The 19,677-nt window shown below is 40.8% G+C and overlaps 2 protein-coding genes across 2 annotated transcripts; both read right to left on the bottom strand.

Annotated features, from left to right (window-relative positions):
• Positions 1-1,067: 1,067 nt before the first annotated feature.
• Positions 1,068-4,152, bottom strand: LOC119737499 (plant intracellular Ras-group-related LRR protein 1-like). The gene is made up of 2 exons (XM_038211912.1): positions 3,180-4,152; positions 1,068-1,630 (listed from the first exon to the last, which is right to left on the bottom strand). The coding sequence occupies exons 1-2, from the start codon at positions 3,966-3,968 to the stop codon at positions 1,463-1,465; spliced, it is 957 nt and encodes a 318-aa protein (XP_038067840.1). The 5' UTR covers positions 3,969-4,152; the 3' UTR covers positions 1,068-1,462.
• Positions 4,153-4,935: 783 nt separating this feature from the next.
• Positions 4,936-17,876, bottom strand: LOC119737493 (Krueppel-like factor 13). The gene is made up of 2 exons (XM_038211899.1): positions 16,945-17,876; positions 4,936-7,400 (listed from the first exon to the last, which is right to left on the bottom strand). Exons 1-2 carry the CDS (start codon positions 17,525-17,527, stop codon positions 7,135-7,137), a joined length of 849 nt encoding a protein of 282 aa, XP_038067827.1. The 5' UTR covers positions 17,528-17,876; the 3' UTR covers positions 4,936-7,134.
• Between the last annotated feature and the right edge of the window lie 1,801 nt (positions 17,877-19,677).

The following is a 19,677-nucleotide window of genomic DNA, read 5'->3' as shown; positions in this document are numbered from 1 at the left end:
GCCCGCTTCCTTTTTTCTTCCCATCTCTATTTTTTTTATTTTCTAAATCACACATTTGCAGTTTATTCTGCAAACATGCTGTCAAAATATAGACCAAGTCATTTAACTTGTTTCCAACAAATATGACAAAATTGTAGCCATGTAGAAAAGGCTATGGCTTAATTGGACACAATTTTGCATCAGCAAAATTGTCCACCACCATCTCGGAAAGTCCCCCTTTTAAAAGCCCGGATGAGAAACGTTGTTATTTTTTTATTTGGCCAAATATTTGTGTTTTTTTTTTACAAAACTGCACAGAGCAAGAATAAGCAAAAATATTACATACATATATACTTTGAAAACTTCACATTTTTTGAAATGCTTTTTTGGTGCCCTGAACAAATATTCCTACAACAGATCAAATCATTGCAATTGCACACAGTCAAGAACACAAATCATGCATAATTTTACAAGAAAGAACAGAAATATTGACAAAAGGCACAACATTTAGCCAATAACATTCAATTTAAAAAAGACAACAGATTTCCAACGGACCATTCGTGCTAAAAGTTTGACAGGAGTATTTTCTCGGTCACGTGGCCTTGAAAGGGGAAGGGGGAGGGGGCTTGACACCATTCCATCTTTCTATAGCATGCGCCATGCGCTGTTTTAAGCCCGGTTCATACTCCACGCGAATGCGAATGCGAAGCGAATTTGACGTCACGGCACGTTCGCTGCAAAATTCGCCCGAGTTGCAATGTGCTCAACTTTACGAATTCGCAGCGCGAATACTTGACACGACGTCACAAATTCGCGTTCGCTTTCGCGCCGAGTATGAACCAGGCTTAAAGCAGACAACCGTGAGCAATAGGACAATCAAACAATGGGTGCAGCTCTTCATCCAGGCACATCTGCAGATAGATGCACGATTTTGCCGACAACATCGATCTGGGGGGGGGGGGGGCGAGGTGTCTCACCCATGAATGTCAGACAAGTCGACCGTTGAGACAACTCGACTTGGGACAAGTCGACCATTGAGACAACTCGACCGTTGAGACAAGTCGACCGTTAAGACAACTCGACTCGGGACAACTCGACCGTTGAGACAGCTAACGTGCACGGCACGTGCACGGTACGGCCACGCGCACAGGCCCGGCAAAAACGAACAATGTGCATGCACGGACAATCACGCTGCGCTATATCGGCTCAGCTCTGCTCTATGCAACAAAACAAAGTCATGTGTCATAACTCCCAAACGGCGATCAGCCGCCGTCAAAATCCCCGGTACTATCCCCAAAACTAGGCCCAAAATCATGCGAGGCGACTTGTCTCAACGGTCGACTTGTCTTTCCATTTATCGCACATACGGTCGAGTGGTCTCAACGGTCGAGTTGTCTCAACAGTCGACTTGTCCCGAGTCGATTTGTCTCAACAGTCGACTTGTCTGACCCCCTCACCCATCCTCTAGCGATGGCTGTGTGCATCACACTGACTTCGACTCATTGTCAAGTCCACCGTTCCGTTCCTCAGAATCTTCCTCATCGTCGCCGTCTGTTGCATCTTCTTCCTCCTCTTCACTGCTGGCATTGGCTCCACCCTCATTTATGCTTGTACTTGTCGGTACAGACCCGAGCAGGATAAAATCGAGACCCTGAAGGAATTTAACAAGCCTCTGATCATCTTTCTCTCTGGAGATTAGCTTTAACATGTTTACTGGGTACGCCTGTTCATATTTTGGAAAGAATGTCGCATCCTGACGATACTTTTTTTCATCAAATTTTATCTCAATGGAGGTCGGTCATTACAAAAATGTTGAAAAGATGTGCATCTAGGACTGAGAAACATTTCCAATTTTGTTGGACTCTCAGAAGAAGTGGCATCTGGATACTACATTCTTTCCTTTATTTTAACCCTCAGCATACAAAAATTGGGGTCATGTTATGCAAAGGGAACAGGATAAACGATATAAGATTTGAGGCTTTGCATGGTGGGGTATCGGTATCGTTTCGGTTTGCGGTAACACCGTGTGGTAATAACTACTGCTTAGAAGATATTAGTTCTGAAAAGAACTTGTCCTGCTTATCATGCTTATTATCAACTTTGCTAAGTAGTTTTTGTTCTGATAAGAACAGTCCTGCTGTAAGTTCTAAACTAACTTGTCTTTGGTCTCCAAAGCCAAGTTCGCTTAGAACAAAAAACTACTTAGCAGAGTTGATAATAAGCAGGATAAGTTCTTTTGAGAACTAATATCATCTTCTAAGCTGTAGTTATTACCACATGGTGTTAACGCAAACCGAAACGATAGGATAAACAATATTAGCAGTTCACAGAACAAAATAAACCAGGTAGGTCTAATACTAGACCTGTAATTTCCATACCATGTAGCTACATAGCCACGTTCCGTTCATCTCTGGACTTTCGAAATGTTTCACGTATATGTACACGTTCATGTTGGGCTCAATTTTTGGCCTCGAAATTTCTTTGCAACATTTGACAGATCCTATACCAGGCACTGGAAGTTATCACAGTTTGTATGTTTATTTTTTGTTTAAGCGCCTTGAGGTGGATTTTTCTGCGATTGTCTGCGCTTTATAAATTTCTTTATTATTATTATTATTATTAAGTTCTGGGATAAGCTCTTATTGTAAGTACTGAACATACAGTTAAATTTCGCGACTGGGTTCCAACTGGGATTTTGAACACGTCAAAAGTCCAGACAATGTTATCCCTGGCTACGTATTAATTTATAGCCACGTTTACGGGTCTAGTCTAATACATCTACCAAATTCAGAGTTGTCACAAAAACGTTAGGCAAAAAAACAAAAAAAAAGTTCTGCTTCTGATTACCATGATCATGTACATGGCATTTGAAAGAAGGGTAGGTAGGTAGATAGGGAATGCAATTTTTTGTGAACAATCATATGGAGGTGTCTGCGTGTAGTCAAGGGTAAAACATAGAAATTGATGTTGTTGTTTTTCTTTTTTCTTCTAATTTTTCCCATAAAAAATTAGGGGTAGGGGCTGTCAGAATAGGGTAGGTAGGGAAACCGGAAGCAGAACTATTTTTGGGGGCCTAACATAGGGCCTATACATCATGTAAATGTACCAAAAGTCCTAAATTCAGACTGTGTAAACAAAAGCATTATTTGACAACCAATTTAAAATAAATGTTTGGAATAAGAAACAAAACATTAGTTTACCTTCCAGTGGTTGGGTCTGTTTTTCAAGGGATTTGTCCTCAAGTCCAGTTTAGTAAGCCGAGACAAACCTAGCAGGCGATCATCGGGGAGCTCGGTGATCTGATTTCCTTGAAGAATCAACGATGAGAGTTTCGGCAGTTCTGTAATAGATTGCGAAACCTCGCTGAAATTGTTCTCGCTCAGGTCGCAGAACGCCAGCTCCGCGAGCCGGCCAAAGTGGGCGGGAAGATCCCTGAGATTGTTCTTCGCTAGGCTCAACCATCTTAATCGCCGGAGTTGGCAGAACTCGTTGGGCAGGGACGTTATAACATTATCCCGAGCTCCGAGTTTCTCCAACGCGCCCAGCAACCCAATCGAGGTCGGTAGGGATACCAACTGCGTCCCCACGACCCAGAGCTGTTGCAAGTTCCGCAGGTCGCCGATTTCTGCCGGCAGGCAACCTAACTGATTATGGCTAAGACTAAGATATGTTAAATTGGTCAGACGGCCGAAACCGGACGGCAAAAGCGTCAACTTGTTCTCGTCCAGAATCAACTCTTCCAGGTTTTCCAATGCCACCAGCTCCGACGGGGGCATGATGAGGTTGTTGTTGTTCAGCAAGAGTCTCCGAACATGGGTCAACCTCTGGGCACTTGCTGGAAGTATGGATATGCCCCTGTGGCTCAAATTTAACACCCTCTGCTGGCTAGCAACGGCCTCGCAAACCGCCTTCTCCACATCTTCGACAATGTTTCCATGGTTTCCAACATGTCCAACTTGTCCCAACGATTCGTGCGGCTCTTTCGACATGTTTAAAAAAAACACAGTAGTAGTCCTATCTTCCTATCCACTGGACAAATACTGTGTTAATGTTGCAAACATGCTGTTACCTTTTACAGTCTTTACTTCTAAAAAAAGGATTCCAGCTTCAACAAAAACTCCCTTGCGAAGTTCTACCGCTGCCGTGCTTTGTACATTTCTAAAAATGGCGGCGACAGTGACAGACTAATGGTGGCGCTATTTCAATTCACCGTGAGTAAACTCGCTTTTGGTGGCGCGGCCAGCAACTTGCAGAAAGTATACATATGTTGGCCCACTGCACTGTGTAGTGAGGTGGGAGCATTCACAAAATAATGAGTTTTAAAATCAAACTTCAAGACCTTTTTAATGGGAAAATGGGGGGGGGGGGGGGGGGGGCGGAACAAGAAAATAATGAGGGCGATTAAGCCTTTCGCATCGTGCTGCTGAAAATGATGCTCAAACGTTGAATGACTAAGTTGGAACAAATCTTTGTACTTCATAAAAAATCTTTACCATAAAATTCTTACCCCCTGCGTAGCCAAGGGGCCCCGGGGGGCGTGCCCCTCCCCAAACTTTTCAGTGCCCCGGTGCACCCCCCCCCCCCCCCCCGCCCACAAAAAAAATCTGAAATGTCCTGCTTGCCAAGGAAGTGTCTTTTGAGTTATTAAAAGGAAGAGGAATCTAAATGACTATTTTTGACTGTTCGTACCGACTTTTTTTGTTGCCGGGGGGGGGGGGGAGGGGTTAACATTGTTTTCGTCATATTCGAAAGATCAAAGGTATGATTCGTTTCAAAACGAGCAATGCAATTAATTTTGAAACAGAATAACAAGGTTTTTTTACGTCCAATGATAAAAAATATATATGTTGTATTTATTTTGTTTAAGTTTTTTAAATTTATTTTTTTTGTGGGGGGGGCGGGGCTGTCAACACACATAAAAATAGGAACAAATTCCAACTGAACAAGCACAGGCAGTTTCGAATTTTTTAAATATTTATTATCCTTTTATTTTCTTGTTTGCATACTCATTCGTTGTTCCTCCAACTTTTCCAGCAATGGGAGACTTTTGAGACGGTGGTGGCAGCAAACGCACCGGTACTTTTTTATTGTTTGCGTTGAGTCACATTGAGCATGAATGCTGCCACCAACGTCTCAAAAGTCCCCCATTCTCACATTCGTATTGGCACCGTTTCAAGTGTGCGCCACCTGAATAAAAAATTCCTTCACAAAAATAGTCCGTTCCTTATTTCTTTTCAAAATATAATTAAAAATACAGGTTTATAAACAAATATCAAGGATTAATATTTATCTACAGAATGCCTTTTATCTACAATTGTTTCTTTTAATAAATATATATTTAATTTAACTACTGAGGAAGAGATAAATAAGTTAAGAGTTTTTAGTCAAACAAATCTTTTAATCAATCCGTTTTAACACTCTCCATTTTGTTCCAGAACGAGAGAAACACCCAGTTTCGTTCCTGAAAAACGTCCAAAACGTATACCCGATTTGTTTCAAATTCTGACCGTAGCATGCTGAACTGCCCGGCCAGACAAAAAATTCATATTGATTCAAAAACAAGTTGTGCATAGGAATAAATTTTGTAGTAGTTCTTAAAACAATTGGAATATTCAAAATGCAAAGCCTGCATGATCCAAATTTCCTCTTTTGAGAAAACATGCGAACCCAATTTATGTTAATTGCATGCATATATTCATTTTTCATAATGATTATGCATAATTCAAAACCATTTTTGTTCCTTTATCCCCGTTCAAAATACACAAGTGTTCAAAGCAAACTTTCAACAACGTATTCTCTGGTATACTCAACGTCTTATTCAAAGGCGCCGACAGTTAATTTGTTTGTGAGCTCCCATTGGACTATTTTGACCTAGGTCAAACCGTCATGAATAAGCATGAGGGTTAGCTACCCACAATGCTTTGCGTTTCATTCACAATTTTGCATTAAGTGTTCTGCCATTACCGATGCCCTTGGATAAAGCAGTGGGGTGCGTAAAACGCCTACGTACGATGTTTTCAAAATTCCATTAAAACTTTCCTACAAGACAGAAAACCAGCCTGTCGTTTGTCGGAAGTCGACATCAAAACTCAAAATACTTAATAAAATCACTAACCCCTACACCAGCATTACTTTAACCCACTCTAAAATATAGATTATATATGGTTTAAATATTACAACATTATTTACAAATCTAGAAAGTGCACTTATTATGTATAGCTTCACCGTGGTTTTCTTGTTCTTGGTCGGGTGGTGAAATTACAACAAACGAGTTTGGTGTATAAAGTATTTTGTCCTCTGTTTTGTGTACAGTTAAGATAAAAACCCATTTTCTTGACTTAAATATATACACGTTGGAATCAAGATTACTGCATGTATCACTGGAGCAAACTTACGAGTTAAAATGTCAATATTCATAAATACGAAAAACAACCCAACCTATTTTATCAATGGAGCGGTCCTGTAAGCCCCGCCCACACACGTGGGCAACACCACGTGAACCAGACCAATGCAATACTGCATGTTTAAAAACGTGCGCGTCGTATACGCACTTGCGCTTTGTTGGACACGAATCACGGCTGTGATTGGTCAAAACACCATGGGGGCGGGTCCTAATGGATCGGTCCATTTTTGATTACACTTTCGCTATTCAGCCTTACTCTTCAAAACACACAACACACATTATAAATTAATAGGGAGAATACACTGTGAAAACAACACAATTATCATAATAGTAATAATACTAAAATCAACTCCACAACTTCAAACTGTATACTTTCAAAACTCCATTATGCCGAATTTTAACAATGACATTAGAAAAATCACGCCACACACACTTAAACATGAATTCTAGATTTCAAAACTTACCAAATTGGTCACTATTTTTATTTCATAGCCTTAGCTGGTTCCTGCACACTACATATATTCCTTTACTGCACGTGTTTTGCCTGGTAGTCTTTTACTTTCTCAAACAACTGGAATATACTGAATACAAACTTGAATTTGTTTTGGAGAATACAAAAAAATCTCAGTGCAGCACATAAAACGATTTTACATAAAAAAAGGAAGTCTTGTTTTCTTCCAGAAAATGAGGTATTCAGTGATCATGTTCGCTATGGAATTATCTCTATGCCCAGGTTGAGTTACAGAACACGTTCAAGGGGAGTTGACGGGGCTAGAATTAGCCGACCGGTCGCTGAGGGAGTCGGCCAGGCTGCGGGGCCGCTTCAGCAGGCTCGGGTGGAAGTTGGCGTGCCGCCGGGCGTGCTTCATCAGGTGGTCGCTGCGCATGAAGCGCTTCTCGCACAGCGGGCAGCAGAACCGCTTCTCCCCGGTGTGGGTGCGGTAGTGACGGGCCAGCTCGTCGGAACGCGCAAACCGCTTGTTGCAGTCCGGCCACGTGCAGGGGAACGGTCGCTCACCTACAAACACAGACAGAAAAACAAAGAAAAGATTTCCGTAAGACAGAGTTTTCAATCTTCATTATGTTTCTAAGCTAACTACCCCGACAGTGACCTTTGACCCTGACTTTGACCTTTGAACGTGACCGCGACAAAGAGAAGACTAAAAGATTGACATAAAATAATTTCATTGAATAATAAGCCATCTTTGACTGAAACCAGAGTTTTCTTTTCCTGAAGCCATGTCCTGTATTTTCCTAACAGTGCCATGTAGCCAGATTCAAACCCTACACTCTAAAAACTGTGTTTGGCAATTAAACACAATCTTGCGATTACATTGTAAACATGTTTAGAAGCTAAACATTAATGTGTTTAACTTCAATTCCTTAACATCAATGTTCCATAAACAATATCCATGCTTACTCTAAACATGTTAAGTATTAAAACATGTTTACAAACTGATAGCAAGAAAGTGTTTAGAAAAGTGTTTCATTGTTAAACACAAATTTTGAAGTGGAAGTTTTCTCAAACTTTCAGAATCCATCAAACCAAGTTCGTCAACAATAAACACAAAATGCAGAGAAAATATCAGTTCAGATCTGTTGGAGAAAAGGTGTGGTGCCGTAATAAGAGGAAAGAGTAGAGTAAACGCCTCTTTATCACAACTTGAAATCAACAATTGAGTAATAACAACGTTTCAAACCCAATAGGAACCGCTATTACGTTCTACAATTAGCGGTTATGCTGTGCCCATTCCTGTTACGCATACATTCCAGGAAAAGGCTTGATTTCAAGTCTGATCAGCCAAACGGTGCTGCTTCAATATGCAATGGTGATTATCATGTGTCCAATGACAAGCTAATACCGACTTGAGGTCAAGTCTAGTTCAGGAAGGGTGCTACACCCTTTTACAGGCGGGCCCATTTACCGCAGGGAGGAAGTCATTATTAGAGCCAATTAGATCGGAGATACCGATAGCGTCTATACACGACATACTAGGATATCCCTATTCACAGAGAAGGATTGCAAGTTGCGTGATTTTGCGATGATATACAGTTATCCAATTGTTTTAGAAGCTTTTAGCTTTTAATTTTTTTGAATATTTTAAGGCTTTTTAATTAACCATAAGAATACAAGTATGGAACGCTCTTCGGACTTTTAAAGGTTACATAAAATGAATTTTACAGTGCATTTTTTTGAGATTTGAAGCCATTCCTCTGTATAAAAGCTGTGTGTATGAGACATCTCTTTCTGGTAATTTTTTTGCAAAGTGCCAATTTTTAATTTGAAATGTTTCACGCTTTTCATAACAAGTGAGGGCGCTGATGCTGTGATGTCACTTAAGCAACACACCCTTCAGATTAAAGTTGGTATATACGCGGTTTTTTTTTTAATTTCGATTTTCTTTTCCGAACGAAATTTAAAGGAATGTCCTGTAACAAGCTTGTTTGTATTTTGCAGGCCTTTATACAGTTTTAAAAATTGGTTTAAAATTGCGCGCTCCATAGTTCAGAAATTGCGCCAACTATATTTACAACGAATTAGAAGCGTCCCACTCTTAATTCACAAGTTGAACTTAATTGTCGTGGGTCAATTTTTTTCTAGTGCGATGCCTCATTGGAAAGCAGTTTACTAATATATAATGCTAGAAAATTATCAGTTCAACTCAAAACTATTGGAAAATGTGTAAGGTGCCACACCCCAAAATCACGTATAGGCCTACACCAACTTAAAGTTTTTCTCTTTGTGTTAACCCCAAAATTCTGCTTATTGAAAATATCTACGCATAAGCTTTCTCATTGTCTTCTTGTTGTATATATATACTGGAACATGAACCAATGAAAGCAAAAAACGAATCCTCCAAAACCCTTAACATTCTGGCGACTTTTTATTGTATGTGAAACTGACGTTTCCGCTTTTAATGACATCACAATTTTGCTCATGAATATGGAATGTTTCATTAGCATAAAAAACGAACAATAAACCCTTAAAATGGCAAAGTAGAATGGAATAGGCCTACACAGACTCATTTCAAGGATTGCATTTAGAAAGAAAAGTCCATGAAATGGGCCCTTTAAGGTGCATTTTTGTTTTTAATAATGTAAAAGTAGATGATTTTGTTCTCTTACACTGCAAAAACTGCACTGTTAAATTTACACCATTGGTATATATAGGACCATCTGGCGTTACATTTTACTGGTGTTGTCCTATATAGATACCGAATGGTGTTAAATTAACACTACAGTTTTTGCAGTGTAGTTTGTTTTACAAGTTTTTTTCACCAATTCCTTATATAGGAGATAAATGAACTGTATTTCTGGGGGATGTTTCATCCGCGTAGTGGCACAATGTTTTGTTAACAATGCACAATGTCCTGAATTTATAGGGCATTTTACCTAATTTCTTTGTTTTTTGTATCGAATATCTTCGCTTGGCTGAAGGCTAAGCTTTCAAGGCCTCACACTCGCTTTAAGTGCTCCATCTCTTAAAAAGAATTCACCTTACTTCTGCCAGTAATTGGAAATCCCTATGGGTTTTCCCGCTATTGTAACAATGCCTTGCATATAAAAATACGTTTTAACTACTCGCACGCGAACCGCTTTATACAGCCAAAAAAGGACTCAGCACGCTTCATTCAACCATCGACAATTATGACCAAGCCCGCACAAAAAGTTGTACATGAAAGCTTTTTAGAAGGTCGAATAAAAATGGTACTTTGGACAGACCTTCCGAAGGTAATTATTGTTGTAATAAAAGATTGTATTGAGATATGGGGGGAAATGGCCCCGTGGCGCCTCGCGCGACAGGTGTGCGAGTTGAAGTGGGTAACAAAGAACGGACTCTATAGCGGAACGTGGCCCAATTGTAGGGTCCCCATGACACGCGACCAGAGCACCTGTTCGCGCCCATTAAGAATTTGGAATGCTCCATTTTGAAAGGTTGCCCCAAGGTCAAAATGGGATAACCCGTGGAAATTGAGTTTACACGTGGTTCTTTCACAGACTAACAATGAGGTGAAGACCAATATGCATTGGCCTTTTTGAGATATGAAATCTAAAACTTCTGAATTTATAAAGGTAATTTGATGCTGCAGCATAGACGAACAATTTCGTCTGTGATTTTGTGTGGTCCTGAAAATAACTGGGGTAACTCACTTTGTCAACTGCATCTCAAAAAGAGTAACCGTAACACCCTGGGCATTTTTGCTAGGATGTAACCTCAATCCTATATATACAAAATCCTCCAAATGCCTCCATTTAAAAATGACATAAAGCCTCAATCCTGCAAACTCATCCGGCAATCACTGTCAATATGTTGAGGCAGAGCCAGTGACATCCTAGAGCAGTGCGGAGGGTTTAAAGTAAAGTCTATGCCTCAATTATGCACGGCTGAGCATAAACGACACAAGGTCCGGCCTTATAAGACCCGGACACATTATTTTGCCATATAGCCTCAATCGTGCAAACCCCTCCATTTTGCAAAACTTAAAACGCATAACGAGGGCATGAACGTTGGCTATTGTTTGAGATGATATAAAAAGAAAAGGTCTTCGATGCCCTGCAATGGCTTAGCACTAAGAGCCTCAGTTTCAACTCCAATCAGCTGAAATTCGTCCATAGCTGTCGTCTTAGAAGACAAATGATGTTTTGTTTTTCGCGGGCACAAAATAAACAGAAGACACACACGGCTGGATTCAATGGACCGATCTAATAAGCCCCGCCCACTGCGCACGTGGGCAAATTACCACGTGCTCCTCTCCAATGCCACGCTCCATTTCCGGCCGCGCGCATCATACGCGCGTGCACGCATGTCGGACTTCTGTGCACGCACGTCGGACACAAATCACGGCTGTGATTGGTCAGTACACCATTGGGCGGTGCTTACTGGATCGGTCCATTCTAAACGCACGGTGTTCAGAGCAAAGATGTTGCATTCACTCACAATGCATTGGCATGTATACAGAGTTCTGCGACTTCATCTGGATTGTGCATTGATTCTGCTTGTGATGATGCAAACAAAGCCAAAAGTTACCAGCATGTTGACGATGAAATTATGTTTAAAATCATGACGCAAGCCGACAGAGCTATTGCGAGAGACGTATAGCGTCAGTCAGAATTGCCTCATTCTTTTACGTGCACTGCCATCAAATTAGACAAGGATCGGTTTTATTTCGCAAATGCAATACACACTACCCCTCCCAAAAACATTTCGTACCGTAATTAATACATGGACTGCGATTTACGCTTTTCAAATTCAAGCCAAGGATAGGGTTTTTAATACAGTGTTTGGAGAGTTATGACTACAACATTTTCCAGTAAAGTTTCGATAAAGAAGGTGCGCCAATCACAAAAGACCATCAACTCTGTGACCAAATCTTACTTATCACTCTCCAAATAGTCCACAAATGTTTTTATCAGTCGCTTGTTATATCACCCATTTAACGACAGGTGCATGCCACGCGACTGTTGTTGTCTTTCGAAAAACCGCAGTATGTCATGCGAAAGGGCCCAAAGGGGCTTTGTTCAGGAGGGCCTCCAACCGGATCGTGTTTTCACAACCGCGAGATAAAAGAAAGGTCACCGGCTCGCAACTAAGATTTTGGCACACGACAAAGGCATGGGGCATATCCGTACTTTCTTTGTTCACCTGTACTGTGTGAGATTTTTTGGAGAACTTTTTTTTGGGCAAGATTTGATATTTCTTTTTATGCAAATTGAGGCACGTGCGATGTGACCTACTGACACGTGACCTGTGATCGTTGCGAAGAGTAAGGGGCGTGTTTCAAGAGGGTACCATATTCCCATAAATGGGATTGTTTCGCACCGCCACCACTTACACATTCCCAATTTGACCATCAGGTGTGATGAGAACATTGCACTCCCTGAAAAAAAAACACCGGACTCCCAGTACACATGTCTTGGCAAATGTCACAACAAGAGAATATGAGTTCATGGGAATACGAGATTCCAAATAGTAAAAAGAAAAGTCAGTCCAAATTTCACAGGACAGCAAACAGGCTGATAACATCGTTATTCTTTGAAGGTGTTGCATTTTATCCAAGACTGATTATATGACAACGTGTCTACGCATGCGTATCGGTGAAAGAAAGACGTTTCAACGGTGAGGGCGCTCTACAGGCAAAGTCTAGTGGGCGGGGCGAAGCTTGCCGACTTCACCCGTGCCACTGAACTTGAAGTGAAGGTCACTTCGCACAATGAATACATTTACGTACAATCCTACAATCGTGTTCGGCAGGGTCGTGTGGAGCCCCACAACGCAGCCGGCCTTTGTGCAAGTTCTTTGTGACTATTTTTGGAAGCGGGTGGGCGTGTTAAAATACAGACCAGGTCACGAAACGTCTGCCGATATGCGCGGGGGCAAGTCGCGGTCAAGCCAGCAGGTGTGTAGCGAGCACGACTTAGCCGGCAGTTCTTTGTTCCCGTATACAGGGCAACATCTGCCGAATTTGGCTCAGGATGTAACATGTGCTTACTGATATCTTTTTCAAATCTCGATAAGTCAAACTCTGATAGCTAAAAACAACTGTTAAGTCAATCAAAGAATCCATTCCCTACAGTAGTATAACAATGATATACAACCCTGCTTAACTCAAAACTCTGCTTAAGTCAAATTTTGAACCTGTTCCCTTGAGGTTTGACTTACCAAGATTGCAGTGTATAAGCAATAAGCGCTTAGTACGTGCTAAGCACACATAAGCCAAGAACCAGTTACAACCGGAAGTCCGGCATATATCCCATTGGGTTTTTGCCTGGTAACTGCTCTGGCTAAGCAAACATTTACTGAATTTTAACAGCATATTTTTGTGCTCAGCGGGTCTGGGTTCCAGGCAACTACAAAGAAAAGGAAGAAACTAAAGAAACTGGAGAACTAAATTTAAGAAAACTTGTCAGATATGAATACGTCCACGACAATTACTTGATCCTCCGTGACCTTGAGTAAAGCACTATTATTATTCAAGTACTATCATAATATATCATCTAGTATATCGGCAACGCTTATTTTACGATTTATTGTAGCTATCGTAATATGCCTTTGTTGAGTTTTATTTATCAAAATTGACCTTTGGTTTGTGTTCGGGTGCATAACAGAATTGTTGTCACACGAACAAATAAATCATTCGCATGTCACTTTTGCTCAGACAAACATTCGTCAAAAGTGACTCATGAAAAACAAAATCGGTACAAAACTCAATTTGGATTCAACTAGAAATCTTTTTTTCATAATTGCGTGGTTAAATTTGCGAAGACTTACATTGAATGGAAGAGTCACTATATACACAAAATAATAATGGGTACAAATCTTCTCGCCATCTGCTCCGCCTACGGATTTTCGCCATGCTTTTATCGGGACCGTACCCGTTATTTCACAACCGGCTGAAATTTATTTCGGTATGGCGTTTATGTTCACGTTTAACTAATTTTTTTGGGCATGAGTTGCGCAATATCGTTAGATGGTTGCGAAAGATTCCCTGAGGAGTAAAATCACCCTTGTGCTTGTGGTAAAAATGATTAAACATTGACCAGTCAGCTACACTGCAAAAAATGTGTTTAGCAATTAAACACTTTTCAAATCACTTTCTTGCTATTAGTTTGTGAACATGCTTAAATACTAAACATGTTTATAAATTATAGTAAGGATGGATAGTATTTAGCAATTGGATATTTAATGTTTGGGAATTGGACACGTTATTTTAGCTTCTCAACATGTTTACAAAGTGATGGCGAGATTGTGTTTAATTTGCTCAACACATTTTTTTTTAGAGTGCACGATAATGAAACTCGCTCCGAAAACAAAGCCCAAACTTTGGGTGACCCGTCTTCAAGTTTTACGTGTTGGGACATGTTCGTTAGTACAAAGACATGGTTTCTATAGTTGTTTATTTGTTTACTGCGTGTTGTTTGTGTTTAGCCATGACCCATTCGTGTGGGGCCCTTGCAGAGTACGGTTCATCAAACACGTTTAACAATAGCAGGCAAACACAACAAAAAAGGTGCCATCCTTTTAACAAAACAAACCTTTTCATTTGTCTTTGCGCTTAGCGTGGCCCGTTTAGGCCTGAATGAAAAGTTGGGATTGAATGCATGGTGGTCTACCACCCCTGCCCCCCCCCCCCCCTCAAAAGCGAGACATTTCTTTTCTGCGATAACAATCCTCAATCACCCTCGAACTCTCACACGGATGGGTTTATGAGAATGTCCTTTATTGAAAATATAACCAACGATCAACATATAGACAATCAAACCTACCCCTTTCATTCAAGTTCAACTGCTAAACAGATTTCCTTTAAAGCTATTTCAATGACCGCGTAGTCACTCAACTATATAGATACTACTTTTGTCAACGTACACGACACGTACGTGACATGATGTGATAAACACAACAAAGAGGGCGGGGCGACATCAGCTGGAAATGGGGCCGGTTCGCCGGTAAACAGCACACACCCACTTTGCGATCGGTACAATACCTCTGTACAACATAATATATGCCGTGTATAGTGTACATGTACATGTAGAGAGCAAACAAAGCATTGTTTACCATGTGGGTCAATTTGGTCCTTTGTTAATGGGTCGAGTATAGTAAAAAATATACCCCGGTACATTGTGAGGTATTACGTAAATGTATCGATCTTTAAAACAAGGGGCATTGCAAAGGAAGGGAATTCGCTTCATTGGTCGTGCGATTAGGCCTAGGTATAAATATTCTAGTGAGCTACGCCTCGCGAAAATCTATATTACTGGGATTGTTAAAAGCGGACAAAAGAATGTTTCTTTAGAATATCTGGGCATGTTTTGCATTGCCGTAAGAGCGGGTCGATAATGGGCAGGGTCTTTAAATTGTCTTGAACATTCCTTTACAATCTTACAGCTAAACTGCTCGTCTTAAACTTCCCAAATTAACAAAAGTATATTAAAAAATACTATCTCTAGCTATAGAGGGCTTGTACTTCAATATTTATTTATGCGACAAAGAAATTTTTGTTCTCCATTTAATTTGACAGCAAAAGTAAAAGGCAAAACATGAGAACAAAAGTGGAAGAGTTGTTATAAACACGCCAGTGATGCCAGTGTTGTTCATGAAATAAGCAGGTGTTCTTGAATTCAATTCATTCTACCAACGAATGAACGATATTACATCTGCGCGTGCCTATTTGAATAATATTTGATCAGTACAAAAATATACATGACGTCTATTATACAAAGAAAACAACATATTGCACAAGACTTCTGGAGCGTTCGATACCTATAAATATCAATGAGTGTGAAAGGTTGGAAGTTGATAATGTATGACGCGGTGTGTTTACATGTACTTTGTACACATGATCTGTCATAATACAGTGCAGTTCACTAAAGTTTACAACCAGACAATAACACAATGGAATCCCGCAATTGTGCACCGCCCATTACCTCAATACGGTGTTGGGAAATTGCACAAAAGAAAAACAGGCCAAATTGAGAACGACCGTAATTTTTCGATGTACGTGAGAACAACATTACTCAAAATTAAGTAAAGATGAATCATTATTCGGTGACGATATTAGGTGGTCATTTTAAAAGAATGGGGAAACAAATGTAAAAAAAAAGAATTTCTGTTGCCCTAAAAAAGTTAACGCCCCCTTCTCGGAAGTGCGTTTTCGTTTCAACCTTACACTGAATTTACTGTTGTCAAAACTAACAACGTCACTGTGATTAATTAGCCTACACATTCAAAGAAATTTAGAAGTTGTTCTTTCTTGGGTTTGTTTGGAAGTAGCAAGTGTTTTACATATAATGACTTTACATGTAGTTCGTTCATCATTGAGAAAACTACAGCTGTATTCATTCAAGTACATGTACATGTATACATGCATTTAGATGCTACAACTTTTGTCTGTAGATCATGTACTATCACTACTATACACTCGAAGCTCGTGTTCTAATTAGCTTGACAAAAGGGGCTTAAATGTTAGGCCACCCCCCAGCCAACACACTATACTTCGACAAATTGAAGACTTAATCGGATTAGTGTTAAGAGATTAGCCGTGAGGGATTAACAAGTGTCACAGTAATTCCAGCATCAAGTTTGCTGTTAACTTTCAAAAGATCTTTCATCAGCAGGAGTGTTTTGGTCGATAGAATAAAAAGCACCCCAACCGGCCAGCCATACCAGCTGTTGCTTTGACACGAGGTATTAAGAGAGTTCTGAAAGACTCGAGAGAGTTAGACGGTTTAATTGTCCCCCTCTCCCCACCCCCCACCTCAAAAAAGCAACAAGTACAACCTTCTATAGGGAAATTCGCGACACTAATACACCTACATGGAGAAAAAAAATACACGAAAATACACATGCTCTGTAGTGAAGAGATCGCATATGGACATGTGGTCTTTGTTAATACGAAGCATTGCGAAATAGTTTGAACACAGGTGTTATGCGTGCACGTGTTGTGTTTGTGTACATGTACATGTACATGTACATTGTTGTGAAGTGGGCATGTACATGTACGTATGCACAAACCACGTATCTGTGAAACTCCTAACAAAGAAAATGTCCCCGCACGTGGTCTTACCTGTGTGTGTTCTTAGATGGGCCTTCAGATGTGATGATTTCCCGTACATTTTGTCGCAGCCGATGTAGTGACACTTGTGCTTTTTGACTGGCTGGCCGTCCGGCCCGCGATCAGACCTCTTGCTACCCCCGCGTTTGCTTCTTTGTCCCGTTGCGAGTGTCCCATCGCACGTGCTTGACTTCCTGGCCCGTCGTTTCTTGCCCCCTTTCGATTTCACCCCGGGAGGGGGAATACTGGCAAAAGGGTCCTGGCTGAGCTCCAGGGAACTGGAGCAGTCACTGATGGGGGAGGGGGCAAGATCTCTGTTCTTGTACGTCTCCAAGTCGGCCAGGATCCGTGCCACCATGAACAAAGGATTAGGCAGCGCGGCCAGTTCAGAGTCCTGCGTCATACCATCGTCGTACGGTGGGGTGGTGTAGCCCAGCTCCGCCGGTAAGGGTGTTGGGGCGATCACCGGTGATTTCCAAGGGGGCCTGGACTTAGCAATCGCTAGGAGACACTCAGCAGCTGAGGTGACGTCCATGTCTGTCTGTCCGTAGTCGAAACTTGTCTGTTGGTTCGGCAGGATGGTCGTAGTATCCATTGCGAGTGCATGTACAATTCAACTCGTCCAGCTGTCAAATTATAATGCGTAGAGGCGGTGTGGCGCAGTTAGAAATAAACCCGCGTACACGTAAATACACTCACGAAGTAGCACAGAGTGAAGGAAAAAAGCAGGATTTATCTCCAATCGGTGGTGAAATCTCCGTTGAAATTGTGATCAAAGCTGGGACCATTTGAGGGGACTTTCCTCATGGTTTGCTGCCTCGAATGGTTATGTTGACGATGCATGGGGGGAGGTGTGTGCTATGTGTTTTCTCCCGCGGTTTCTATTGTTACGAAGGCACAAAGAAACGACCCTTCTGCATGTACGTCGTATACGTGTGACGTATCTAACCTCGTGTGTGTGTGTGGTGGGGGCGGGGTGCTGTAAATAACCATCGTCAGCGCGGTTCTGATTGGTCCGCTGATCAATATGCTAATCGTAACCTTTGATCTAACAGGTTTACGATATTGTGACTTCGATTATGTTTCGGATCAGATGCCAGCTTCATGATTATCATCCCCTCACTTGCCAGACTCCAATGCAATATTAGTCCAGTTTCTGATTAGGAGATGCCAAAATATTCCACTCAAGGCTAACGATTGGTGTATTTTTGTTAGGGTTAAACATAAAAGTAACATGAACGTAGCCTTATGCTGCGACGAAGCCGTGATTTCGCGAACCAGTTTCATGAGGCCCACGTTTTAGTTTTGTTGCTCGATCGACAAAACTTCGCGGGTTCATTTCACTGACTCAGCTGCACTGCGCGACCTCTGAGGTCAAAATAGTTCCTTTTTTCTTCTTGTTGACAAATTCTTTTATTGTCGGTCACTGACAGAAAACCGCGCTTCCGTGTACGTGCAAATCTTTGTTCATATCCGTTTTTATACAGTTTTTGGCAGTCGGCGGACAGAACACGCATGCTAGGCTGCAACGGACAAAAGAATATTGGTCACTTTGTAAAAAAAATATATCTCAGTAAAAATATATCTCTTGTGATAACGTGAGGATTTATTCATGTCAAATAAAAGAATTCTACTTGGCATTGCTTTTCCGAAACAACTTGCTCACCCGATTTCAATGCTGTTGTTCTTAGTGATTTCACGGGTGGGTTCTTTAATTTAGTTGTGGCAAAAAAAAAAACCTTTGAAATGAGGCCAAATGTGTAATTCTGCAAGTCAATTTGTGGAATTAGTTAGTTTCCTTATGAGATATTGCATTTGTGTTCTTTGGAATTATTGAATTTGACATTGAATAAAAGAGTTTTTCATAAACTCAAGAGAAAAAAAGTTTGATGTTAAAGTTGGTGTAAACGTACTTTTCGGGTGTTGGGCAACTTGAAAAATAGATTTTCAAATTTAATTGATATTTTTTCTAGCAATACATACATACTGGAATTTGTATCATTGTGGAAACATTCCTTTGTTCTCGCCACTAAAGTTACGAGTTTGAAAGTGTAGCTTAAAAATACTCTTGTTTTAACCAGAATTAATTTTCTTGGCTGAAACTTGGACTTAATATCCCTTTTCTAAAACTCTTCCATTTGCGACCAATCAACATAGCTTGGAAATTACTAGTTTTTGAGTAAAATCCATATATATTTTTCGTGAAAACCTTGTGGAGACGTATTCATCTATAGAAATTGCCCTGTGGAGACGTATACAATCTTTTGTTCCCTATTGAACACACGTCTCCAGAGGGTACGGTGTATCAGATCATTGAAGACGTCGCACGAAAGAATCGGCGCACGACAAGTTAAAGGGAAAATACAACATTTGCAAACATCAAAAAATAAAACTACCAAATCATTTTGAAATACCTTGCTGGACTGTTAGTGAATGACAGTGTAAAGCATCCTGTAAAATCATCACACCTGGTATACTGTCATTTTCAAGAAAAGTGGTATTTTTGTATCAATTTCCAACACTGATCGGCCGACCAGCGTTGGAAAAAACTGGCTTTTTTTCAAATACTGGCCCCAAAATCATCGCATTTGTTTGCAATCGATTACACACCTATGAACGGGTACAAGCCAGCTAGACTGGTTCCCTGACCTTACAATTCCCCAATGTGTATAAACTGCTTTGTTTCTTCTTAAATGGAGTCAGGGAACCAGACTACAGGAAAATGATTGTTTTTCTTGGTTTCTA

Source organism: Patiria miniata, unplaced genomic scaffold (genome assembly GCF_015706575.1).
Source record: "Patiria miniata isolate m_02_andy unplaced genomic scaffold, ASM1570657v1 HiC_scaffold_10, whole genome shotgun sequence".
NCBI lineage: Eukaryota > Metazoa > Echinodermata > Asteroidea > Valvatida > Asterinidae > Patiria > Patiria miniata.
The sequence above is the reverse complement of the archived record's forward strand: the minus strand, read 5'-3'. Positions and strand labels throughout refer to the sequence as shown.